Source organism: Mya arenaria, chromosome 15, assembly GCF_026914265.1.
Source record: "Mya arenaria isolate MELC-2E11 chromosome 15, ASM2691426v1".
Classification (NCBI taxonomy): Eukaryota; Metazoa; Mollusca; class Bivalvia; order Myida; family Myidae; genus Mya; species Mya arenaria.
Genome location: NC_069136.1, coordinates 8,829,519 through 8,855,434, shown reverse-complemented (window position 1 = coordinate 8,855,434; position 25,916 = coordinate 8,829,519). Strand labels below are relative to the sequence as shown.

The following is a 25,916-nucleotide window of genomic DNA, read 5'->3' as shown; positions in this document are numbered from 1 at the left end:
GCATTTAATTGTGAAAATTTGCCAGAAATAGTGAAATGCAATACATTTCTTACCAAAAATAACACTTTTTAAACAAAGCAGTTTGGTCCCTTTTAGGTTACACACCACCATTGTTATTCCCTATATAATTCAATGTAAAATTATAATTTTTAGACAACATTTAAAGGCATTTTGAGCGAATGCAGGCTATGATAACCACATATATTCTTAAAGTACAAGCTTTAAATTACCTTTTAAGCCAATAAAAAAGGGGGGTCAAGTTATTCCTAAGAAAAATCACTCCACTTGAAAAACAAACTCTAAAAATTGCACTGTCCGCCATGACAGATCTTCCAAAATGACCTTTCAACTATAGGGCAGCGGTTTATGCTTTAATCTCTACTCTAAATAATAAATCAAGCAAGAATAGATACTTAAGGTATAAAAGTTTCAGGAATAATGATAGTTTTGATTTACAGTGTATTGAGCATTTGAAAACATGTATATCAATCATAAGAACATTTTTTTTTTATTGAGAATTTTCCACACAACGGAAGTACATATGACGTAATGGTGACGTCATTCCTAAACAAACTCTCGGCTTGAAATTTACCTCAGAGAAAAAGTTCAAAAAATTGTTACTGGGTATGATACGCAGGCATTTTTTTGCATCAAAATCTGAGGGAAAAAAGTGCGTCTAATACCCAGTCATTTACGGTATATCTTAAACAAGCTCAGTAACAAGTCATATCGCTCTAGTCATTGAAGAGATATCACCCTTCATTTATAGAAATTGTTTTTGTCCAATCAATGAAACTTGTATATCCTTTCCTAAACAGCCCCACCTATGTTGATGGTACAGCTATGATGCATTTTACATAAAGAAATGTATTTGATTGGTCATTGTTTGTACCTAAAACAAAGCTTTACTCTCCATATTTATAAGCTTATTGACTTGGAATATTATCAGTTTTTTATTTTTCTATTTATAGGCGTTTAAGGCATGTATCCCTTGTTGCCTGTGGGCACAGCTTCCTACAACAATGTGGTGTAATGTAAATTGATCTCACTCTACCTTCAAATAAAATATATTTCCATAAAAAACTATGGATTCAGATGAAGAATTTTATTTGACTTACCTATTGTTTGGCTTTCAAGATTTAAGTGTCAACATATTACAAGTATTGTCAGTGTAGTATTTGTGCCATGTTTCAGGCCATCTACTCAGCCTGTGTGACTGGTCTAATTCACTCACCCAAGTAGTCGAGCCCACCTGGAGCACATTCTCTTAGTTCACTCAAAGGACATTAGGATTTTTACCCAAGGAAATGACTTGAGATTGTATCAGCTGACAGCTTGATCTTAAATAATTAAGTATGATCTTGAATGAACAAATACTCTTTTATTTCAGAGAGTGGGCAAAAGAGATTGAGAAATCTAATGCTGGCCGGGGCAAACCCAGTCTATTCTGGGCACTATTTCGGATGTTTGGGCTCGAATACATGCTGTTTGGGCTTGTTCTTCTTTGCGAGGTAAGTGAGTTAATATTTTACCAGGGAGTTTACTTACAGTCTCAAGTCAACTTGGGCTCAGAGAAGCAAACATTTCAAAGGACTGTTGTTGTTTTTTGCACTCCTTTTAAAATCTTTCATGTGGCTATTAATTTAGCAATTTTCACCAGAAATTATCTTCTTGAAAGAAAGTCACTAGTTGCAGTCTTGAGGCTTGATGCTGTTTGTAAGATAAGGAGGAGACCTTGGCTTGGCTTACATGGACTTGCATTGGTATTGCCCATTGAAGTTAAAATATTTATCAGCAATGTTTAGCTTATCTTTTTTTTTCGAGGACTTTAATTGGCCATGACTCATATAGCACTGAATATGATAGTTACATGAATGCATGTTTTTAGCGACGGTACTCATATGTGTTGCCAGGCCCATAACACTGGCATTTTGATACATAATTATGTTATAATTGACCTATATTCCATGATTTTCTGCAGCGAATTGAAGAGACCTTAATAAGTTGTCAACATTTTATTACTTGGCTACTTTGCACATTTCATTGATTTGATTTGGTAATGGTTACTTTGGATAAATATTAATCAATCCTTTAATATTATGGCTAACTTTGACCAATTAAGAAGTTTTATATGTTTGGCAGCAGAGAATCAGATGGGTGTTAGCATCCACTTTTGGTGGTCTTGTACTTGCCATAGAGAACTCCTGGTAGTCAAATGATCATAGTTTTTTGTAAATATATGAATATAAGTCATTCAAGGACTTCAGCAGTTTTCAAAAGAAATTTTGATTCTAATGATTCAAATAAATAATTTCATGAAACTTGATAATTGTTTGCTTAAATCTGTTTGATCAAACAGGAAAACAGTGTAATTATTCACCATTTCAGGAGATGACAAAAATAGTCCAGCCCCTGTTGCTTGGGGGACTAATCCGCTATTTCACCCCCGGGTCCGAGGTAACGAAAACCGAGAGCCTCCTGTATGCGGGCGGTATAAGCCTGTGCGCTGTTATCCTCGCCGTCTCACATCACCCGTACTTCTTTGGGGTACAGAGGATCGGGATGAAGATGAGAATAGCGTGTTGTTCTCTATTGTACAGGAAGGTACATTACTTTTTCTTATCGCTAGTCTGCTCTAATGCCCCTTAAGGGTTGCATATGGTATTCTCTCCAGAACTGATGTTGGTAGGTTGCCCTTGACCAGTAAATGACCTGATTGGGTCATTAGGTCAAATGTCTTATAAAAACATTGTCTGTACCATAACTAGAATTGTTGACTTACGACCATGGAAATTCACAGGTAGGTTGCAGTAGACCAACAGATGACCTGTTGTTTTTAGCATCGGTGGTCAAGGTATCAATAATCTTATAAAAACTTTGTCCTTACAATGGCAGTTTGATCTACAATCATAAAACTTCAGTGACAGGTTGTCATTGACCGACATTTGCTGTCTACAGTATTCAGATGGAACTTGGTGCACATATTTATTGATTACATGTATACCGTTTATGTCCTTTTCAAATCCCATGCCATGATAGACTTGCCGGGGTATTTTTGTGGCTATTTTTTCCGATTTTGTGACATGAATAAAGCTTACATTGACTCTTGACTCCAAAATAGTTTGCTGAATGAGGAGAAATGCTTCTAAAAAAGACACATGCCCGGCATTTAATAAGACATTTATAGTATGAGTATCAAGTGTCATCATTCTGATGTAAATATTTGTTGAATTCCGACCTTTGTTTGAGTGAGTGTGTTGGCATCTCGTTGCAGAACTCCTGATGTAAATATAAAAAATATTCAGTCCCAATGAAACACCGACCTCATTTGAATGTTTTATAGCATGGTAAACAAAAACAAGTAATTTAAACAATCAGCTTCAGGCACGAAACACCATGATGCACTACAATTATATATCAAATCTTCATTTGAATACTCGAGTTTTCCTAACGCCTCTGAACATGTTCAGATTAACAATGTTTTAATGATTTCAGAGTTTGCGACTTAGTAATGATGGCCTGGCTGGGACAACAACGGGCCAGATTGTCAACCTCATGTCAAATGATGTGAACAGATTTGATCAGGTAATTGTTTTTAAAGGATGTTTTCTTAATCAAATTGAATCACATTTCAATTCAATAAAATTGAAATTCCAATCAATTTTGTTGAATTTCCAATCAATTTTGTTGATTTAATTTTAATCATGGTTTGTGTTCTTAAACTTCTTGTTGGTTTGACCTGTGGTAGCAAAAGTTATACTTACAATCCTGTTGAGAGAGACTTGAACCCAGTGTTGCATGTCCCGTTGAGGCAATAGATATATAAGCAATACTGTTGAGAAAGCTGGGCCCAATGTCACAGCTCTTATATTCGTACACTTTCTGCGGGTTGGTCCCTCGAAGGCAATAGATGTATTAGCAACGCTGTAGAAAGAGGCGTTTATTTTAGGCTGTTATCCCGAGGAAGCAATAGCTGTACAAGCATATTGTAGAGCGAGCTGGGCCAAGTATCACTTGTATATTTCAGGCTGTAATATCTTACATATCCTGTGAGTTGGTCCCCTTGAAGTGATAGTTGTTTGAGCAACATTGTAGAGCAAGCTGGGCCAAGTGTCACTTGTATATTTCAGGCTGTGATATTCTTACACTTCCTGTGGGTTGGTCCCCTGGAAGCAATAGCTGTATTAGCAATACTGTGGAGACAGCTGGGCCCATCCACACTTGCTGGCTTTGCTGTGTTGTTGTTGTTGGTTCCTGTCCAGGGTTATATGGGAAAATTGTTTTCAAAGTTCAGGTAATAGAAACACATACTTGAATTAGTAGTTTACACAGTGATATGTAAGCATAATTTTAAAAGCATTTTTTATACCCCCGACAAATGAAGTTTGAAGGGGGTATATTGTAGTCACCCTGTGGTCGGTCTGTCGGTCCTTCGGTCGGTCCCTTGCAATTTTTCTTGTCCGGAGCATAACTTAAAAACTAAAGGATGGAATTGGATTAAACTTCATACAATAATAGAGCATAATGAGAGGAAGTGCAGTGTACAATAACCATGACTCTATTCTTGCTTATTACTGAGTTATTGCCCTTTGTTACTTTTTTTTGTCCCGAGTATAACTTGAAAAGTACTGGATGGAATTCATTTGAACTTCATACAATGGATAAGCACAATGAGAGGAATTTAGCCAATTACTGAGTAATTGCCCTTTGTTTTTTGTTTTTTTGCTGTCAAACTTTTTTCCAGACTTTAACTTGCAAACTACGAGATGGAATTTATTAAAACTTCATACAATGGTAAAGCACAATTAGAGGAAGTGCATTGCACAAGAACCATAACTCTATTTCAGCTAATTACAGAGTTACTGCCCTTTGTTACTTTTTTCTTGTCCAGAACATAACTTGAAAACTATTGGATAGAATTTAATAAAACTTCATACAGTGATAGATCATAATGAGAGGGAGTGCAGTGTTCAGGAACCGCAATTCTATTTCAGCCAATTACAGAGTAACTGACCTTTGTTACTTTTTCTTGTCCGGAGCATAACTTGAAAACTATCGGATGGAATTTAATAAAACTTCATACAGTGATAGATCATAATGAGAGAAAGTGCAGTGTACAGGAACCGCAATTCTATTTCAGCCAATTACAGTGTTATTGCCCTTTATTACTTTTTTCTTGTCCGGAGCATAACTTGAAAACTTCCGGATGGAATGTTATAAAACTTTATACAATGATACAGCACAATGAGAAGGAGTTCAGTGTGTTCATGAATCGTTACACTATTTTCGCAAATTACAGAGTTATTGCCTTTTTCTGTGTTTTGTTTTTGTCAAACTTTTGTCCGGACAGTTACTTGAAAACTACTAGATGGAATTTCATAAAACTTCTTACAATGATAATTCATAATGAGAGGTGGCGTGCGGTGGTATTAATCACCTTCAGTGATAGCTCTAGTTTAATATGTCCATATTAGATACATATACTATGGGTTCACTTTACTATTACTATTATTTACTATTACTTTACGTTTTCAGTTTCTCTGTATTATCTGGTGGTTTGTACTGTGTGTTAAACAATTTGCTTGTGATGATGGCAAATTGGGTATTGTAATTGCATTTGTTTAATATATATACACACGAACGAGGGTTTTCCTAAAGGTTGTGACAAATGCTATATCTCAATTTCCAGATGTCAGATTGTAATTAATTTTAGCAAATTATTACATTTGAAAACAAAATTTGATGTAATGATTTTTAAGTTGAAATACCAAGGTACATTTATGTAAGATCAAGTTGACTGCAGCCTGCCACTCATCAATGTTTGGCTTTAAAAGTTTCAACTTGTTTAATTTGGCGTCTTCTTTATATTTTAATAAATAATTTCACTAAAGTCATTAGTCTTTCTTATAGCTTAAGTACACAATTTATACATAAAAGATTTAAAAAAAAGATTTTGTACATCAATAACATTTTAGCGAAGCAAAGAACAGAAAATGATGACATCTGACGAAAATGTGGCTCAGTGAAAACTGACTGGTCGTTGTACTTTTAGTGAAACTTTTATTAATTGAAAGCCAAGCCTAAAGGATTACTGTCTACACGCACGTTAAGGAATACCTTGAAATCACAAAATCTTGGGACAAGTAGACAAGAAATTACCGATTAATATTGAGAAAGACCAGAGTTTGACCGCATAGATTGCAATATATTGTGGAGCCAAAATCTTTTTGCTCCCTAGAAACTACATATGAAAATAACTGAATATAAAAATACCAAACACCGTGCAAAATAATTAACAGAAAATCAAATTTGGCAAGCTTTATGTTGTATTTTTAATTATGTCGAAGTGCATTGTGTCTCAGGTAGTGGTTTTTTTAAACACACATATTTGACTAAGTGCTGAAGATGGGCTTTTCGATTAAAATGTGTTGCTGTCAATAATCTCCAAAGAAAATACATTTCTACCATGTTTACTAATTTTTACAATATTTTGGGTTAGCTCGTATGTTGTGAGTTTATATCATTTTTATGCTTTATTCCAACAGACAAAAGACAGCCAAATATACAGATGAACGTGTTAGATTGATGAATGAAATAATCGCCGGAATGCGGGTAATAAAGATGTACTGTTGGGAAAAACCGTTCGGTGATCTTGTTAAGAAAGTTAGAAGGTAAGTTGCAAACTTCTGTTTAAAAGATTTGATGAATAAATTTGAATTTTAAATTTTAATTAATTGTGTAGATATAATGGGTTTACCATAAACCATAAATAGCCTTTAGAATCCTTTTGTTGAAGCAAATATCATAAATATTCATTTGATCTTACTTAATAATTAATTTGTATGTACCAAAATTATGTGAGCTATTTAACCATTGAAAAACATTGACTGTGCAGCACAACCAAACAATCTAAACTAACCAGTCATGTTGCTCTTCCAAAATGAGACCCCCTTTTTAGCACAATTGGTCATATTATTGTGAACAGATTTACAAGTACTAACAACCTACACCATCAAATTCCAATCTACTTTAATCCATCTTATTACGACCTACTTTAGACCATCTAATTACAGACTACTTTATACAATCAGATTACAATCTATTTTACACCATCTTATTACAACCTACCTTAAACCATCTGATTACAGACTACTTTAAACCATCTGATTACAGACTATTTTAAACCATCTGATTACAGACACTACTTTAAAACAACTGATTACAGACTACTTTATACCATCTGATTACAGACTACTTTAAACCATCTGATTACAGACTACTTTAAACCATCTGATAACAGACTACTTTAAACCATCTGATTACAGAATTCTTTAAACCATCTGATTACAGACTACTTTAAACCATCTGATTACAGACTACTTTAAACAATCTGATTTCAGATTACTTTAAACCATCTGATTACAGACTACTTTAAACCATCTGATTACAGACTACTTTAAATCATCTGATTACAACCTACCTTACACCATCTGATTACAGACTACTTTAAACCATCTGATTACAGACACTACTTTAAAACATCTGATTACAGACTACTTTATACCATCTGATTACAGACTACTTTAAACCATCTGATTACAAACTACTTTCAACCATCTGATTACAACCTACCTTACACCATCTGATTACAGACTACTTTATACCATCTGATTTCAGACTACTCTAGACCGTCAAATTACTGACTACTTTATACCATTTGATCATAGACTATTTTAAAACATCTGATTACAACCTACCTTAAACCATCTGATTACAGACTACTTTATACCATCTGATTTCAGACTACTCTAGACCCTCAAATTACAGACTACTTTATACCATCTGATTATACACTATTTTAAAACATCTGATTACAACCTACCTTAAAACATCTGATTACAGACTACTTTATACCATCTGATTTCAGACTACTCTAGACCGTCAAATTACAGACTACTTTATACCATCTGATTATAGACTATTCTAAAACATCTGATTACACCTACCTTAAACCATCTGATTACAGACTACTTTATACCATCTGATTACAGACTACTTTAAACCATCTGATAACAGACTACTTTAAACGATCTGATTACAGACTACTTTAAACCATCTGATTACAGACAACTTTAAACCATCTGATTACAGACACTTCTTTAAAACATCTCATTACAGACTACTTTAAAACATCTGATTACAGACTACTTTATAACATCTGATTACAGACACTACTTTAAAACATCTGATTACAGACTACTTTAAAACATCTGATTACAGACTACTCTAAAACATCTGAATACAGACACTACTTTAAAACATCTGATTACAGACACTACTTTAAAACATCTGATTACAGACTACTTAAAAATATCTGATTACAGACTACTTTAAACCATCTGATTATAGTCACTACTTTAAACCATCTGATTACAGACTACTTTAAACCATCTGATTACAGACTACTTTAAACCATCTGATTACAGACTACTTTAGATCGTCTGATTACAGTCACTACTTTAAACCATCTGATTACAGACTACTTTAAAACATCTGATTACAGACTACTTTAAAAAATCTGATTACAGTCACTACTTTAAACCATCTGATTACAGACTACTTTAAAACATCTGATTACAGACTACTTTAAAAAATCTGATTACAGTCACTACTTTAAACCATCTGATTACAGACTACTTTAGATTGTCTGATTACAGTCACTACTTTAAACCATCTGATTACAGACTACTTTAAAAAATCTGATTACAGTCACTACTTTAAACCATCTGATTACAGACTACTTTAAACCATCTGATTACAGACTACTTTAGATTGTCTGATTACAGTCACTACTTTAAACCATCTGATTACAGACTACTTTAAAAAATCTGATTACAGTCACTACTTTAAACCATATGATTACAGACTACTTTAAACCATCTGATTACAGACTACTTTAGATCATCTGATTACAAAATACTTCATATAGTCTGATAACAACCTACCTTACACCATCTAATACATCATACTTTAAACCACTTATTACAATCCACTTTATTATTTGATTATAGCTTACATTACACCATCTTATTTCAACTTTTTTACATCATCAAAATAATTTCTTTCTATGTCAAAATCTGATCATGGTTACCATTTGACGACCAAATCATTCAGAACATTATTCAAAATAACAATTGTGTTGGCTTCAATTCTTTTTATGCTCTGGAACTTTCATAGACACATTTGTGATATGCTGTATTTCTAACAATGTTTTTGACAACAAATTCAGTAGTACATATCTTAGCAATAAACAAGTTTGTTACCTTTGATGATGTTTGAAAAATTGGCCCACTGTTTTGTAACATTGTTATAAGTTTATTTGTCAATGGTGCATGCATGCTGAGAGAAAATATAGAAATTTTATATTCAGAATCGAAACTATTTAGATATTCTAGATATTGCTGATAACATTTCCAGTGATACTAATGTGCATTCACCATTAAATTGTTGATATTGGAAAAAAACAACAACACAATTTCACCTATCCCAAAGGGGCTTAGAAGAAATTCTCAAATGTATATAGTTTGATTGTATCTACAAAATAATTGGTTGAAATATATCAACGGGTAATCTGTTTGAAGAACATATTGTATGTATATATGTTATTTTTTATGGGAACACCATTGACTAACATTGTGCAAATATGCAATACTTATCACATCCCTAAATTATACACAACGTAAATTTGTGATTTGACATCTCCAAATGTGAAAACATCTTGAATAACTTTTAATGTTTTACAGTATTGTTAAGTCTGTTTGCCCATCTGTGATATTGTATATCAGTAAAATGGAATGGTTAAATTATATTATTACACTATATGTGATTACAAGGATTTTCTGGTTTGGTTTAACCTTCTATGTAAGCGAACTTTGGGGTTTGATAAGTATTCCTATAACTAGCATCACTTGTAATATCACTCTAGAGTTTATTGACAATCAGTGTAGTTGCCTTCGGCCATTTACAAACATGATTAGTTTATGGCCAAGACATCTCAAATATAACTAGAAAGGTATGAACATATTATTATGGTAAAAGTTACATTCCCTCTTAATTTTTTGTAGAATAAAATTTGCATTATTTTGCATGAACCGGTCATTCTATCTTGTCCTCTGTAGGTGGAGTGTCTCAAGGAAGACCGTGGTCATGCATTATGTAAAACACAATTAAAAATCTGGATCATTTTCTTGATGAATGCAAAATATTTCGACCAAAATTATTTTCTTATACAAAAAAATAATTTAATGAAAGGAGAAAAATATAAATATAAGGATTGATTCTTATTTTTTGTGTGTTCATGCAGTATGACATTTTGGCCATTTGTTTGCAAATTTCCATGGAGTGCTTGTAGTTTCATGAGTTTGCAAAATCACGGCCAAGAGTTTGTATTAAAAAATAAGAATCAATCCTTAATCGTTATCAATGCATATATGAAATGATTACATTAATTTAATACCATAGGCAATATGAATTATCCTAACAATTTGGTAACAAATCAATTAAGATACACAAAAAAACATAAATAAGAAAAATGGCTAAATTGACTCTATGCAGCAGGATCGTGTAGAGGCAGCTAAAGGTTTTAATGTATATGAGTTAATAATGGGATGTTTGTTATTTTTGAGAAATGTCCAATGGCTATGTCAGGGTAATAACTTGTGCTGGTTATAGAGAGTTGATTGTGCCAGTAAGTAGAACATGAACACAATATAAAGACATATAAGCTTTGTGTGTGGAGAAAGGAAGAGTTATCTAGACAGGTTAGCTCAGTGTGTAGAGTAAAGAAGAGTTATCTGGACAGGTTAGCTTAGTGTGTAGAGTAAAGAAGAGTTATCTGGACAGGTTAGCTCAGTGTGTAGAGTAAAGAAGAGTTATCTGGACAGGTTAGCTCAGTGTGTAGAGTAAAGAAGAGTTATCTGGACAGGTTATGTCAGTGTGTAGAGTAAGGAAGAGTTATCTGGACAGGTTAGCACAGTGTGTATAGTAAAGAAGAGTTATCTGGACAGGTTAGCCCAGTATGTAGTTTAAGGAAGAGTTATCTGGACAGGTTAGCCCAGTATGTAGCGTAAGGAAGAGTTATCTGGACAGGTTAGTCCAGAGTGTAGCGTAACGAAGAGTAATCTGGACAGGTTAGCCCAGTGTGTAGCGCAAGGATGAGTTATCAGGACAGGTTAGCTTAGTGTGTAGAGTAAAGAAGAGTTATCTGGACAGGTTAGCCCAGTGTGTAGAGTGAGGAAGAGTTATTGGGACAGGTTAGCCCAGTGAGTAGAGTAAGGAAGGGTTATCTGAACAGGTTAGCCCAGTGTGTAGAGTAAGGAAGAGTTATCGGGACAGGTTAGCCCAGTGTGTAGAGTAAGGAAGAGTTATCGGGACAGGTTAGCCCAGTGTGTAGAGTAAGGAAGAGTTATCGGGACATGTTAGCCCAGTGTGTAGAGTAAGGAAGAGTTATCTTGACAGGTTAGCCCAGTGTGTAGAGTAAGGAAGAGTTATCTGGACAGGTTAGCCCAGTAAGTAGCGTAAGGAAAAGTTATCTTGACAGGTTAGCCCAGTGTGTAGAGTAAGGAAGAGTTATCTGGACAGGTTAGCCCAGTGTGTAGAGTAAGGAAGAGTTATCTGGACAGGTTAGCACAGTGTGTAGAGTATGAAATAGTTATATGGACAGGTTAGCTCAGTGTGTAGAGTAAGAAATAGTTATATGGACAGGTTAGCTCAGTGTGTAGAGTAAGGAAGACTTATCTGGACAGGTTAGCTCAGTGTGTAGAGTAAGGAAGAGTTATCTGGACAGGTTAGCTCAGTGTGTAGAGTAAGGAAGAGTTATCTGGACAGGTTAGCTCAGTGTGTAGAGTAAGGAAGAGTTATCTGGACAGGTTAGCTCAGTGTGTAGAGTAAGGAAGAGTTATCTGGACAGGTTAGGTCAGTGTGTAGAGTAAGGAAAGGTTATTTGGACAGGTTAGCTCAGTGTGTAGAGTAAGGAAGAGTTAGATGGACAGGTTAGCTCAGTGTGTAGAGTAAGGAAGAGTTATATGGACAGGTTAGGTCAGTTTGTATAGTAAGAAAGAGTTATCTGGACAGGTTAGCTCAGTGTGTAGAGTAAGGAAGAGTTATATGGACAGGTTATCTCAGTGTGTAGAGTAAGGAAGAGTTATCTTGACAGGTTAGGTCAGTGTGTAGAGTAAGGAACAGTTATCTGGACAGGTTAGCTCAGTGTGTAGAGTAAGGAAGAGTTATCTGGACAGGTTAGGTCAGTGTGTAGAGTAAGGAAGAGTTATCTGGACAGGTTAGGTCAGTGTGTAGAGTAAAGGAGAGTTATCTGGACAGGTTGGGTCAGTTTGTAGAGTAAGGAAGAGTTATCTGGACAGGTTAGGTCAGTGTGTAGAATAAAGATGAGTTATCTGGACATGTTAGCTTAGTGTAAAGAGTAAAGAAGAGTTATCTGGACAGGTAAGCTTAGTGTGTAGAGTAAAGAAGAGCTACCTGGACAGGTTAGCTTAGTGTGTAGAGTAAGGTAGAGTTATCTGGACAGGTTAGCTCAGTGTGTATAGTAAGGAAGAGTTATCAGGACAGGTTAGCCCAGTGTGTAGAGTAAGGAAGAGTTATCTGGACAGGTTAGCTCAGCATGTAGAGTAAGGAAGAGTTATCTGGACAGGTTAGCTCAGCATGTAGAGTGAGGAAGAGTTATCTGGACAGGTTAGGTCAGTGTGTAGAGTAAGGAAGAGTTATCTGGACAGGTTAGGTCAGTGTGTAGAGTGAGGAAGAGTTATCTGGACAGGTTAGGTCAGTGTGTAGACTGAGGAAAAGTTATCTTGACAGGTTAGGTCAGCGTGTTGAGTAAGAAAGAATTATCTGGACAGTTAAGGTCAGTGTGTAGAGTAAGGAAGAGTTATCTGGACAGGTTAGCCCAGTGTGTAGAGTAAGGAAGAGTTATCTGGACAGGTTAGCTCAGTGTGTAGAGTGAGGAAGAGTTATCTGGACAGGTTAGGTCAGTGTGTAGAGTAAGAAAGAGTTATCTGGACAGGTTAGGTCAGTGTGTAGAGTCAGTTATCAGATGATCGTTTCAATTCTGTTGACTGAGCCGTTTGAACAAGAATAAACTTTGCATAATAATAAAATATTTTCATGTTACCATACATTGCTATTTGTGCTTAAATTGCTTTTCAATACTGAGATACATTTATTTTTTTTGCTTCAAAACACGGATCATATTGCAACAGGGCATGTGCATTTTTACCTTTATTCTCAATGTAAACTGCAGAATTACTTTCAATGCCTGCTACTCTCTTAATTCATCGTGGTTCGCCTAAACCAAAAAATCCTTGATTTAAAAGATATATTTTTAATTTCTAACATAAGTTACTTTGCTGTCAGCCTTATGGGCAGATTTCTCAAAACTTAAAACAATGTAATTTATCTACAAACTAAAATATGCAGTAAGATGAGGTAAAATAAACAGTCTAGTTTTAGCTCTAGAATTAACTTTCCGTTTTGCAGGCAGGAGGCTGAAAAGGTCAAACTTCTTGGCTACTTAAGGGGTTTTATACTGGGCCCTTTCTTTGTATCAGCAAAACTGATCATATTTGTAGTCTTTCTCGTGTACATCTCTACGGGAGGCGTGATCACGTCTGAGAAGGTGTTCGTTGCTATCGGGCTGTTTTCAGCAGTTCGTCTAGCATGCGTACTCTTTATGCCCTTTGCTGTAACGTTCATATCTGATACAAGAGTCACATTTGAAAGAATCAAGGTTTGTCTAGTATTTGCCTTGCTGTCCGTGTATATTTGCATGCAGTTCTTTTCTTTTGTTTGTTCGTTGTGATAGTTTACTCTTTGTTGTGGTTTTGTGGTATGACTAACCAACACCAGGGGCTGTATTCAACAACCAACTTGAACCTTACTTAAATTTAATAATAGAATCTGAGTGCTATGATTGGACTGTAAAATTAATTGGCCACCTGTATAAAAAATTAATTGAATATGGCCCCTGCTCACAGTACTTTCTCCAGTCTTTCGATGGCTCAATACAAGTTAAAGGCACAGAAGTTATAAGATCAGTTGCGAACCTGGTTTTATTTGACAGTTTGTGTTGAACAATGTACATAAGAATCATACAAACATGCTGACAAGACTGTGCAAAGGGAATTGCTCATATTTTCTGGGATTAGAAGTTAAGGGGCCATTTCAATAAAGGATTTTAGTCATAACTTCCATAATCTTAAATCTGAATAACCATTACAAACGGCATCACATTGTCTTATTGTACACCTGTTTTAAAAAAACGAGGATGTATTATAGTTTAACCTACGATGGCTGGGCAGCGTCCAATATATTGATTGCTCACTAACTTTAAAAGCCTTTGTCCAATCAAGAGCTATCGCCCTTTTATATAGAAATTACCTCAAATCGGTCTTGTCTGATCAATATCATAAAAAGCCTTTGTCCAATCATCACAAAATGAATGTCAGAATGTGTATGGGCATAATATCTCAGACAAATTTGATAACTCATCACAGCATAAGAGTCATTCAGAAATTACCTAAAGCTGGTCTTGTCAGTTCAGTTACTTTAAAAGCTTTTAAAATATGGTCAGAATCTGTAAGGGAATAATATCTTTGACAAGTTTATTAAACAGCTGTATAGCTTTAATCACTGAAGAGTAATTGCCCTTTAATTATGTAAATAACCTTTAATTGGTCTTGTAGGATCAATATTTTAGAAGTCTTTTTACAATCATCAACAATTTTGGTCAGAATTTGAATGAGCAGAATATCATAGTCAGATTTGATAATGCACCAGTCAGTTGTAACCATGGGCCCCTCCAGGTCTGGAGGTATACCGGGGATAGCCGGGGAAATGGGCTGTGTTCTTACCTTCCAGGTGGCCCTGCAGTGCTGGGTGAATGGAATGGTTTTGTCTTTGTGCCAAAAATAGTGGGGGATAGGCCTAACCTAGGGTCCCTGGGTTGCGGGGGCAATTGGCGGGGATTGTATCAGCAGTTTGTCTCCGCATGGCGGGGATTTTACCCGGGCTTGGCAGAATGGAAAGTCCCCGTACCCGGGGGGCCGTGGTTACAATTGCCTGGTGCATAACCAGCCATGTCACCCCATTCACTCCAGAGTTATGATCCTTGAATTGGCAAACACATTGTTAATGGTGTCCGCTCTCTAAATTTGGCTTAACATATAACTTATTATCACCAAACTTGGTGTTCTAAATCAGAACAGGCATATTTTTGACAGTTGGCACTCTTGTTTCATTACTGGCTAATGTTCAAATCTCTTAAATATGTAGCCTAAAGTTAATTTCAGTTAATGACTTAAGATCTTTATTGGAATGGCCCCAAAGATAATTAATAACATGTGTTAATTGTCAGTAAGAGTTCAAATAAAAGTTCTTTTCCTCATAAAGATTTTAAAACTTGAAATCAATTACCTCATTCTGGCAAAAGTGTTAGTTAAGCCATGGACCTATAAACCATGGATTGGCAACTCGCATCTGTGTTAATGCGATATTCTCAAACTCACGCGTGCAGCTGGATTTCATTCCGAGATCTTACCGTGTGGTCATATTCGGGACGTCCGACATCGGCCGAATATATACATGTAGGAAAACATTTATTAAAATTGACTCAAATGCGCGGTACTTTCATTTGAGTTGAAAACAGTCCAATTGAATCTGATTAAAATCACAGTTATTAATTATAATTAAATCTATATCGATCAAGGCATTATTAGCAGAGTTGGCGGAAATAACCGAAGATCGCCAATCCATGGTTTATAGGTCCGTGGTTAAGCTATTCAAAAAATATGGCCTGAGGCTTGTATCTACTTCTTTCTGCTTTATTAATATCTTTCTATTAATGTTTGATGTGCATTCATAATAATAAATAAAATATTCAAATTGAGCACATTTAAAAAACATTCACCAATATAAGATGTGTAGGAATTCCAAATGGCTAGGAATTCTGGTGAAAACAATTCTCTATCATTTTAAATAGTTTTCATCCATAGAAGTGATCAGTGACAATTTGATAACAACCGTGTCATTGGACAAACAGTTAGAAAATTATTTTCATATTCCCTTGCTATATTACGGCCTGACAGAATGTTCATTAAAAAATCGGTTGGATAGAATGTACATTTTATTTAAAATTTGCTTCTAACAGCAGTTTCAGTTACAGTACAAGTCTTTTAACTTTTTTACATTTTAATAGTGGTTTGTTTTCAATTAATAGTATCACTTTCTATAACAATGTTTCTAATAGAATAAAACTCAAAGCATTTATACACACAACATAGACATACCATATGAATATTAGTCATAAGTAAACAGGATGTGCATTTTTTTCAAGTGGATGAAGTGTTTTACACTTACCATTTTTTCGCCAAAATAGGTAGGGCAGATCATGCCCACATTAGGGTCAGTACTCAATAACCATGTAGATTATAAACTAATCAGTTTAAGAGTCTAGTCTGAGTGTAGTGATATCAGTAGACCAATAGCTGAGGGGTGACTAAAAATAAGGATTAATATTATATCGAATTAGACCCCACCTTAGATTTCCCTTAATTTTTTAGAGCAGAATTCAATGACTGTTATGATTTTTAACTGTATAATCACATTCACGCTTATAATAAAATGTCATGATAGTTTAAGCTTACATACACAAAATATCTATCCAGTCATCTTGTGCAGTTTTAGCCTTATGTACACAAAATATCTATCTTGTCATCTTGTGCTTTCTTTTGTCGCAGAGCTTCTGGAAAAAGGAAATATTTTTTGCATATTGATATTGTCAGACTGAAAAATGTTGAAATCACAGATCAAGTTTCTGCTTATATTAAGATGCTTCATGTGGCTAATACCAGCGAGGGGTCAAGCCATGATTTGATGTTAGAGTGGGTATAACATAGTGCGTACACTCTCTCCTCCAAAACCAAGCGCAACTTAAAGCGAACTCCCTCTCTTCCGAAACCTAAAATATATACATGTTTAATGTAATGTGGTGAGTCCTCATCCAAGAACAATTTAGGTTATATCTAAGTCTTAAATGGCATATTTGGTGTATTGTATGACCCTCTCTGCATCTGCTTGTCTGTATCAATATAATACTATATTGATAACAACCAATCATTGTATGATCTTTTTCAATTAAGTATCAGACCCACAAATAAATGAATTTGGGATGCCTTATGACCACATGTTATTTTGGTATAATTTGAAAGGATATCTTATATGTGCAGAAAAAGAATTGCAATAACTGTACGTTAATTTATGTAGCAAACAAGCTTTTATGGCCTTAAAAGGTTGAAAATCGTTCATAATTCACGCCCACTTTCAATTGTAAGATTATGTACTAACTGGTATTACTTTATGTATTTTTTTTGTCATTTATCAGACATTTTAGCTGTAAATCTAGCAAGCAATTACCGTTAATTTGACACCAAAATGATATTGTATCACCGGTAATAAAGCTTATTTGTGGGTTGCTTTCCCTATATCTGATATTACTAATTAGTTATTACGGTAACTTAAGAAAATGTTGCAGAATAGATAACACCAAGAGAAACAATGGTGAGGAAAATTGGGTAAAAACTCTAACAATCTGTTTAATAATTTGAAGATTTTATATATTGATAAACAAAAAATACTTTTTTTTAGGAAATACGGTGATGTTTTCTTGTTTCAGCAAAAATATATTCATTTGTGAAAATGGCAAATGGCTGTTGTGCTTGTGTGTTGTGATGACGAATAAGTCCTGAAATCCATATCTTTAATCTCAGATTGTTGTTTATTTGTAAAGTTGTTTTTTTTGCTAGACATTTTCATTAAAAAAAGGCAAGACCTTGAAATTGAAAGAAATGGTCTTGGAAGAGATTTCAAAAGTCTTTTTCACCCAGAATTTACACTGCCAGTGACAGACACTATCACAGTGCGAGGTAATCAGTGGCCAATCAAATGCTGGCAATATATCATACAGTGAAACTGCGTTCCCTCGAACAAGCGGTTGCTCGAGAACCGGCGTTCCCTCGAGGTCGGAGCTTGGTCCCGAACTTTTTATGCCCCCACAAAGTGGCGGCATATAGGGTTGCCCTTGTCCGTACGTACGTCTGTCCGTACGTACGTACGTACGTACGTCCCGAAGATTGTTTCCGATCTAATTCTTGAAAACCGTTTGTCCAATCCTCACCAAACTTTAAACACATGTTTGTGACCATAATATCTTGATCAAGTTCGATAGTCATGGAAATCGCTTTAGTCATTTAGGAGTTACGGCCCTTTTTTGCCAAAAATACTTCAAAAATATATGTTTCCAATCTAATTCTTGAAAAGTATGTGTCCAATCCTCACCAAACTTTACATACATGATTGTGACCATAATATCTTGATCAAGTTCGATAGCCATGGAAATCGCTTTTGTCATTTAGGAGTTACGGCCCTTTATTCGCAAAAAAAGACTTGAAAAATACGTCCCGAAGATTGTTTCCCATCTAATTCTTGAAAACTGTTTGTCCAATCCTCACCAAACTTTAAACACATGTTTGTGACCATAATATCTTGATCAAGTTCGATAGTCATGGAAATCGCTTTAGTCATTTAGGAGTTACGGCCCTTTTTTGCCAAAAATACTTCAAAAATCATTATGGCTTATTTTCTGTGACAAAAAACCGAAGTGGGGGCATCCGTGTCCTATGGACACATTTCTAGTTTCCTTCTATTTTCATATTAAATATACCCACGCTGCCTTGAAACCTAATTATGTCGAGCAGTCGAGCAATATCCTCGGTCCCAAGTACACAAATCGTGCACAAAACCTTATGGCTCCCTCGAGGTCATAATTTCACACTTTTTCCCGAACGCATGTTCCAAAATAAACAAACAATTGCCAGGTGTTAAAATTTTTCGCAAGTTGTAAAAATTGCAATGACAGTTAAAAGGCAATTTGATAAGGTGTGAAAAACCGTTTATCACTGTTAACGCATGACCGATATTAGTTGATATGGGCATTTGAGATGATAATTATGACAAGTTAATGACGAGAAGTTAATTGTGAGAAATTTAAATGAGTAATAAAAATATGATTAAAACACTACCATATCGATCCAACATCGGAATCTCTGAAAAGAATTCCTTCTTGTCACTTTGCTTTGCAATATGGCAAATGAGAAAGAACTTACAAATTGTCGAACACCTGAGCAATCTAGTGAAGGACCCATGACTGGGGGGATAGCTAGATCGGGTTCCTTACTTTCAAAATGTCACACCCAAATGAAAGAAAATAATTGTCAAACACCTGAAAAATCGAATGAAAGACCCATTACTTATACCAAGACACCAACACGCCCACTCACGTCCTTTACACGAAAGAATCGATGTCTTAGTAAACAGTCTGTTTGATGACTTCAAACTTAAAATACACTGAAAGATATTTCATATCAAACTGGAAAATTGAAAATCGGGTCGCTCGAAACATCGGTTCCCTCGAGGTTTTGTCTCTGTCCCTGGCGACCTCGAGCGATCGCAGTTTTACTGTATATGTATAGATTGCCCAAAATATAAGGGATGTTCGTACAGTTTGTGAACAGGCTTTATATTATATTGTGAAATAGGTTTACAGAAATGCTTATCTTTAGTACTGCATATTTTAGGAACGAGATACAAATACTGAGGAAGATATCATATTTATTTTCGTGGTGGGAAATGGTGACTGTCAGTGGTCGACATCTGTGCGTGTTTGCTGTGGTGGTCTTGCTCGTAGCCACCAGGGAACTGTTACGTGCACGATCTATATATGTCGTGATAGCAATATTTAATGACATAAGGAAAGTCATACTGAGATTTATGCTAGCTGGTGTAAAAAATTCAATTGCTGTCCACGTCAGCTTCGTAAGGATTCAGGTATATATAGAAGAAATAATAAAAAGAATAATTACAAGATTTGTCCCACATAACTACGTTAACCTGGATTTCCACTAGTGGCTAGACCACTGACAGCTTTATTGTTCTGTCCATGCACTATATTTATATTCCATGCATCATACACCTTTACATGATATCAGTGTTTCCCCCAGGATATATATAAGTGACTCCCCACCCTTTGTATGATTTTATTTAGACGAGAAGCCACTTTTACAGTCTGCAGTAGATGCAGGGGTCAGAAGTCCGACAGTAGTGATGACAGTGATGTCTTTGATTCTGCCCTGAAAGGTCCAACGACCTGTTCCAAAACGGGTTCCTATCACAGTCAGCCTCCTCAAGGTCTTCAAGCAACACGCTTTGAATTGAATTTATCATCTAGTGTGATGATCCATTGAACAAGGAAAGTGTCAATACTTCCAGCTTTTGTTTTTCCCAGTTTACAGTTGCTAAGTTGGCATCACCGGAGATGTAGTGGGCAGAGTTTTTCATTTTGACCTTTTGTAGACCAATGGCCAGTCTTTGGGAAGATTAACAGCTGCTTGGTTCTTGATTTTTTATAGGATTTTATAAAATTCATAAAAAAGGGTGAAAAAAAAATCATTAAAAAGAAATCATACACCAAACTTATAACATCTACATTCTTTGATTTTAATAATTCAAACATTTTACATTTAATTTCAAACATTTTGTTTCCAAGTTTGCACATATTTAATGGTACAGCCTTCCCAAAGGCAGATTTAAGATCAGTTTATTGCATTTTTTGTTTGACATGTTGCCTGTGCTGGGATTAAGCATGTTGGACCAATCAAGGCATGTCGGGATTACAGCTCTGCTGAAGATGTGTCGGTTTGGTACTGTCACCCTATATGGCCCTGGGGGGAAATACTGCATGACATATATTTAAGAAATATAACACACCACTGAGGGTCATATTTTTTATATTATACCGAACACTTTTCATTACAATTCAATATTTTTAAAGCGATTTAAATGTGTTTTATTGAACAAAGCTAATAATGTTCACTTGCGACAAGTTTTCGTGAAAATAGCAAAGCGCACTTACCAATTGTATGACGTCAGCGGTCCATATTACATTTTTGGCGAGGTCCGGACCGGCCAAAAATATAATATGGACCACTGACATCATTAAACTGGATTTTCATAAAAATACAGTGATATACGGATCGATCGAGTTTATATATACTCAAGAAGGGACAAATTTATGTGAGGTATAATATATATATATATTAAAGTCCCAAATACAATACCCTTTTACACCAGAAATTAGAAATTTAGAAATAGATAAAAGAAATAATTCACGATATATCTTGTCATGGAAGTGTATGACCAAGATTTTTTTTGATAGAAGCATATTAATGATATATCTTGTCATGGAAATGTACCCCGGCGAAAAAGGTTCATGAAGTTCATGAATTATTCATGAAATAGTTCATGAAAAGTTCATGAAGGAAAAATGGACGATTTATTCATGAAGTTCATGAACTAAAGGTTCATGAAGTTCATGAATTATTCAAGAAATAGTTCATGAATGTTTTAGTAAAAAGTTCATGAAGGAAAAATGGCCAATTTATTCATGAAGTTAATGGACTAAAAGTCATTCAACTAAAGTTCTTCAACCAAATTTCAAGAACTTCATGAACTAAAAGTAATTGATCTAAGTGTTCATCATAAGTGGTCATTTTTCTTTCAAGAACTTTTTGCAGCAAATTAATATTATGAATTTCATGAATATTCATCAACAAAATTTCACTATGATCACAACAATTTACTCAATAATTGGAAACTTATAATGAATGTTATGCAATAAACATGTAGAAATGTGATGATCACAACTGTAATAGACTATTAGTGGATTGAAACCAAATTAAACTTGACCATCACATAAATATTCTAATGAATGTACTTTCAATAGTTATGCAATTGAACACACATTAATTTATAATACTAATTCATTGTTTTTCATAATGGTTTAAGAAGTTATAATGAAACAAGACCAATCATTATAAAATATGACAGTTCTATGGTTTTGTCAAGAAGTCGTCCATTTATAACATTTCCACATTTTATGACACATAACACTGTTGTGAGTATATACACCTAAGACCTTGCCAAATGATGTAATCATTGTAGATGATGATGGTTCTTCTTCTTTAGGGTAGATTGTGTGTAAGTTTCAAATTAATTTAATCACTGCGACTTGCCAAACTTTTTCTGACAGGATCTAGTTTGTGTAAAGCAGTCCCTCACTATACAGGAACAGTTTTTCACTTCTCCACTAGTTAAGATAGTGTAACTCATATTTTTTGAACAGTTTCCAAAATTACATCTGTATCAATGTTGATTCCCACAGCAACTAACATGGAGTTGGTAGATGATTTGATTCTATACTGCAGTGCAGTAATATGTATCGCCCATGTCCTCCTTTTCTTTCTCAACCGGCAGTTGTCTTCCTCTATTTTAAGTCTGTTTCCCTTAAAAAATAAATGACATTAAATTTAGCCTTTGATGATAAGAAGCAAGTTTAAAATACATAATTAAAGTCTTCTTTCTTTAAATAAGGCCAATTTTAAATTATTTTAACTCTAGAAGATTATAGAATTGATGAGATTTTAAGCTGTTCACATTGAAGTTTCACTATGCAGTTGAAACAAAATTAGCTAGTATTAATTGTAAGTAAAGGACGATTCACATTTAAGCCTCAAAGTGATACCAATTGCGATCTACTGTCAAGTTCTTGAGTCATATGACAGTTAAGGGGTGTTGCTCTCGTAGTAGAATTGCTATGTTTGAGAGAAATGGGTCCTCCCGGGAAAAACAATAAATGTATGACTATGTATTAACACTCACTTCTGTCAAATATGTATTTGGTTCCATTGAAATCCACTATGACGCATTCATGACAAGAAAAAACTTCATAACTTTTAAAATTATCTTAGCTTAAACCCTTACCAGTTACTCTAGTCAGTAGTCATGCTCTTCTTACAATTTACAGTCAATTGATATTGTCATTGAATAATGTTGTACATTAAGTTTTTGTTCAAAAGTTCATCATCTTCAAATGTGGTTAATGAACTTTCAGTTAACTGGTCAAGAGTTCATGAACTAATACATTATCACAATAATAGTTCATGAACTTCAATACTTGGTTCATGAACTTCACAAAAATTCTTTCAAAGAACTTAAAGAACAAAGAACTTATTGGGAAGTTCATGAACTTTTGGAATAGTTCATGAACTTTTGGAATAGTTCATGAACTTCATGAACCTTTTTCGCAGGGGTATAATGACCGAGATCTCTTCTGATGGAGGCAGGATATTATTGAAAGGTCTTTTCATGCAAGTTTGTAACAGCTGATATCTTTTGTGATACAATATTTTGTGATGAAAGTATATGAGGGATAAATAGTTGGAATAAAGTATACAATATTTCTTGTAATGAAAGCGCATTACGGATACCTTTTTGGATGGAAGTGTATTACTGAGTGTATTATTAATATTTGATCTGTTAAAATGGCTGGATATAACTGAAATTGTTATTTACGAAGCGATTTTTTGTATGATTTGTTATGCCCTCAAAGGTGGGCATATTAAAATCGCACCGTCCGCCCGTCCGTGTGTCCGGCTCAATAAATCGTGTCCAGGCTGTAACTTTCCCTTGTATGGACAGATTTAAAATAACTTGCCACATGTGTTCAACATACCAAGACGATGTGTTGCGTGCAAGACCCGTGTACCCACCTCTAATGTCAAGGTCACACTTAGATGTTTATTCACAATGGAATGCTGCATATAAGGACATAGCATACAGGTTGTCGTGTCAGGGCTGTAACTTTCTCTTGTATGGACATATTTTAAAATAGCTTGCCACATGTGTTCGAAATACCAAAACGACGTGTCACGTACAAGATCAGTGTCCCTCCCTCTAAGGTCAAGATCACACTTAATGTTTATTCACCATGGAATGCTGCATATAAGGACATAGAGTATAAGTTGTGGTGTCCGGGCTGTAACTTTCTCTTGTATGGACATTTTTAAATAGCTTGCCACATGTGTTCGACATATCAAGACAACGTGTCGCATGCAAGACCTGTGTCCCTATCTCTAAGGTCAAGGTCGAACTTAGTGTTTATTCACCATGGAATGCTGCATATATAAGGACATAGAGTATAGGTTTTTGTGTTCGGGCTGTTACTTTCTCTTGTATGGACAAATTTTTAATATGACTTGCCACATGTGTTCAACATACCAAGACCACGTGTCGCGTGCAAGACCAGTTTTCTTATCTCTAAGGTCAAGGTCACACTTAGTGTTTATTCACCATGGAATGCTGCATATAACGGCATAGAGTGTAGGTTGTCCTGTCCGGGCTGTAATTTTCTCTGGTATGGACAGATTTTAATATAACTTTTCATAGGTGTTCAACATACAAAGACGACCTGTCCCGTGCAAGACCCGTTACCTTACTTCTAAGGTCAAGGTCACACTTAGGTGTTTATTCACAACTGAATGCTGCATATAAGGACATAGAGTATATGTTGTCATGTCTGGGCTGTAACTTTTTCTTGTATGGACAGATTTTAAAATAACTTGCCACATGTGTTTGACATATCAAGACTTATTGTCTGAATAAGCTTTGATGGTTGTCAATCTTTCTTGCTATAGCAGACATAGTCATTGAACATGAAAATCATTACAGATATTCACATGAAGTGTTTTTACATTTTTCAATGGTAAAAATGGAAAAAAAGAAAAATGACTATGGTGTAGTTTTATAAGTCCCATAACTCTGGCTAAAACATTTGTTGAATTGATAAGCAGTTGTATCAGCCCACCGTGCAATAGTTTCGATATTACACTTCCGAATATTTTCATTAATTGTTTGCATTGCAGAAGAGAGATTGCACTGATCTGGAAGAAAAAGATCCTGTCGGCAATTACGGCTTGTAACTGGGTTGTGGGCCCTCGGATAATGTACTTCGTAGTTGTTGTAACGGCTGCTCTTGTGCTTGGGCCGGGGTCGCTCAAGGCCACTGTGATGTATGTTGTCATTCCCTTGTTGTTTTTCGTTACTCAAACAATGATGGGATATCTCTTCATGACTGTCCAGACATTGCAGGAGACTCGAATAACAATGGGCAGAGTTGCTGTGAGTGTATCAGAATGTTTTACATAATAATCGTTGTGCTCTGTTTCTGCTCTTGAATGCATTTGTCAAGGTATATTATTCCTTGATGCTTCTTTCCTTAGTTGTGCTTTACACTGTATATATATACTGGGAAATGGTTTGCAAACTCTTGCAATTGGTTTAATATAAAATCATTTTATTCTGGTTTCAAGGTTAACTATTGATAAACACCTTCCATCGCAGTTAAACTATGTTGTTGTGCATGGTTAAGCTTTCCTCTGATACTTTATTATTCTGTGTGTCAGCATGGGCATTTCTGTTTAGTTTGTGACACAATCATATACTGATAATATTGGATCCACTCTTACTTTTTGATAGATTTATACTCACCTTTTCCCATTTTGGAAAGCAAGTTTTGCTTTTTTCATTCATTCATTAGTTCTTATATCATTCTGTTTGGGCAGATTTCTATCAGTGTAATATGTAGCATTTAGTAGTGTTTGGCTAAATTACAACGCTATTCCCTGATGTGAAAGTGACCTATTGTAGGCTGTCTTACACAGTATATTACAAAACAGTTACTTCACCCATAAAGTGATGATAAGCCAAGGGTCCTTTCCTATTGTAGTTGTTACTTCAATAATCTTAAATTGGTATATTAACGTCACAAATTGCAATCCATTGATATATTATGATTTCCACAACTTTGTGTTTATTTTAAATATTGGCTAATATTCAACTCTCTCAGATTTGTAGCAAAATTTTGAACCTCTTTATTACATAAACATAATTTCAGTCAT

At 35.0% G+C, this 25,916-nt stretch overlaps 1 protein-coding gene across 1 annotated transcript in view; it reads left to right on the top strand.

Annotated features, from left to right (window-relative positions):
• Nucleotides 1-25,164, top strand: part of LOC128220169 (ATP-binding cassette sub-family C member 4-like) — a 38,257-nt gene extending 13,093 nt beyond the window's left edge. The window contains exons 3-8 of the mRNA XM_052928446.1: nucleotides 1,391-1,511; nucleotides 2,389-2,604; nucleotides 3,496-3,585; nucleotides 4,131-4,294; nucleotides 6,546-6,671; nucleotides 24,882-25,164. Coding sequence (XP_052784406.1) covers nucleotides 1,391-1,511; nucleotides 2,389-2,604; nucleotides 3,496-3,585; nucleotides 4,131-4,294; nucleotides 6,546-6,671; nucleotides 24,882-25,164 — 1,000 coding nt within the window. The remainder of the gene's footprint in view (nucleotides 1-1,390; nucleotides 1,512-2,388; nucleotides 2,605-3,495; nucleotides 3,586-4,130; nucleotides 4,295-6,545; nucleotides 6,672-24,881) is intronic.
• Nucleotides 25,165-25,916: the final 752 nt, after the last annotated feature.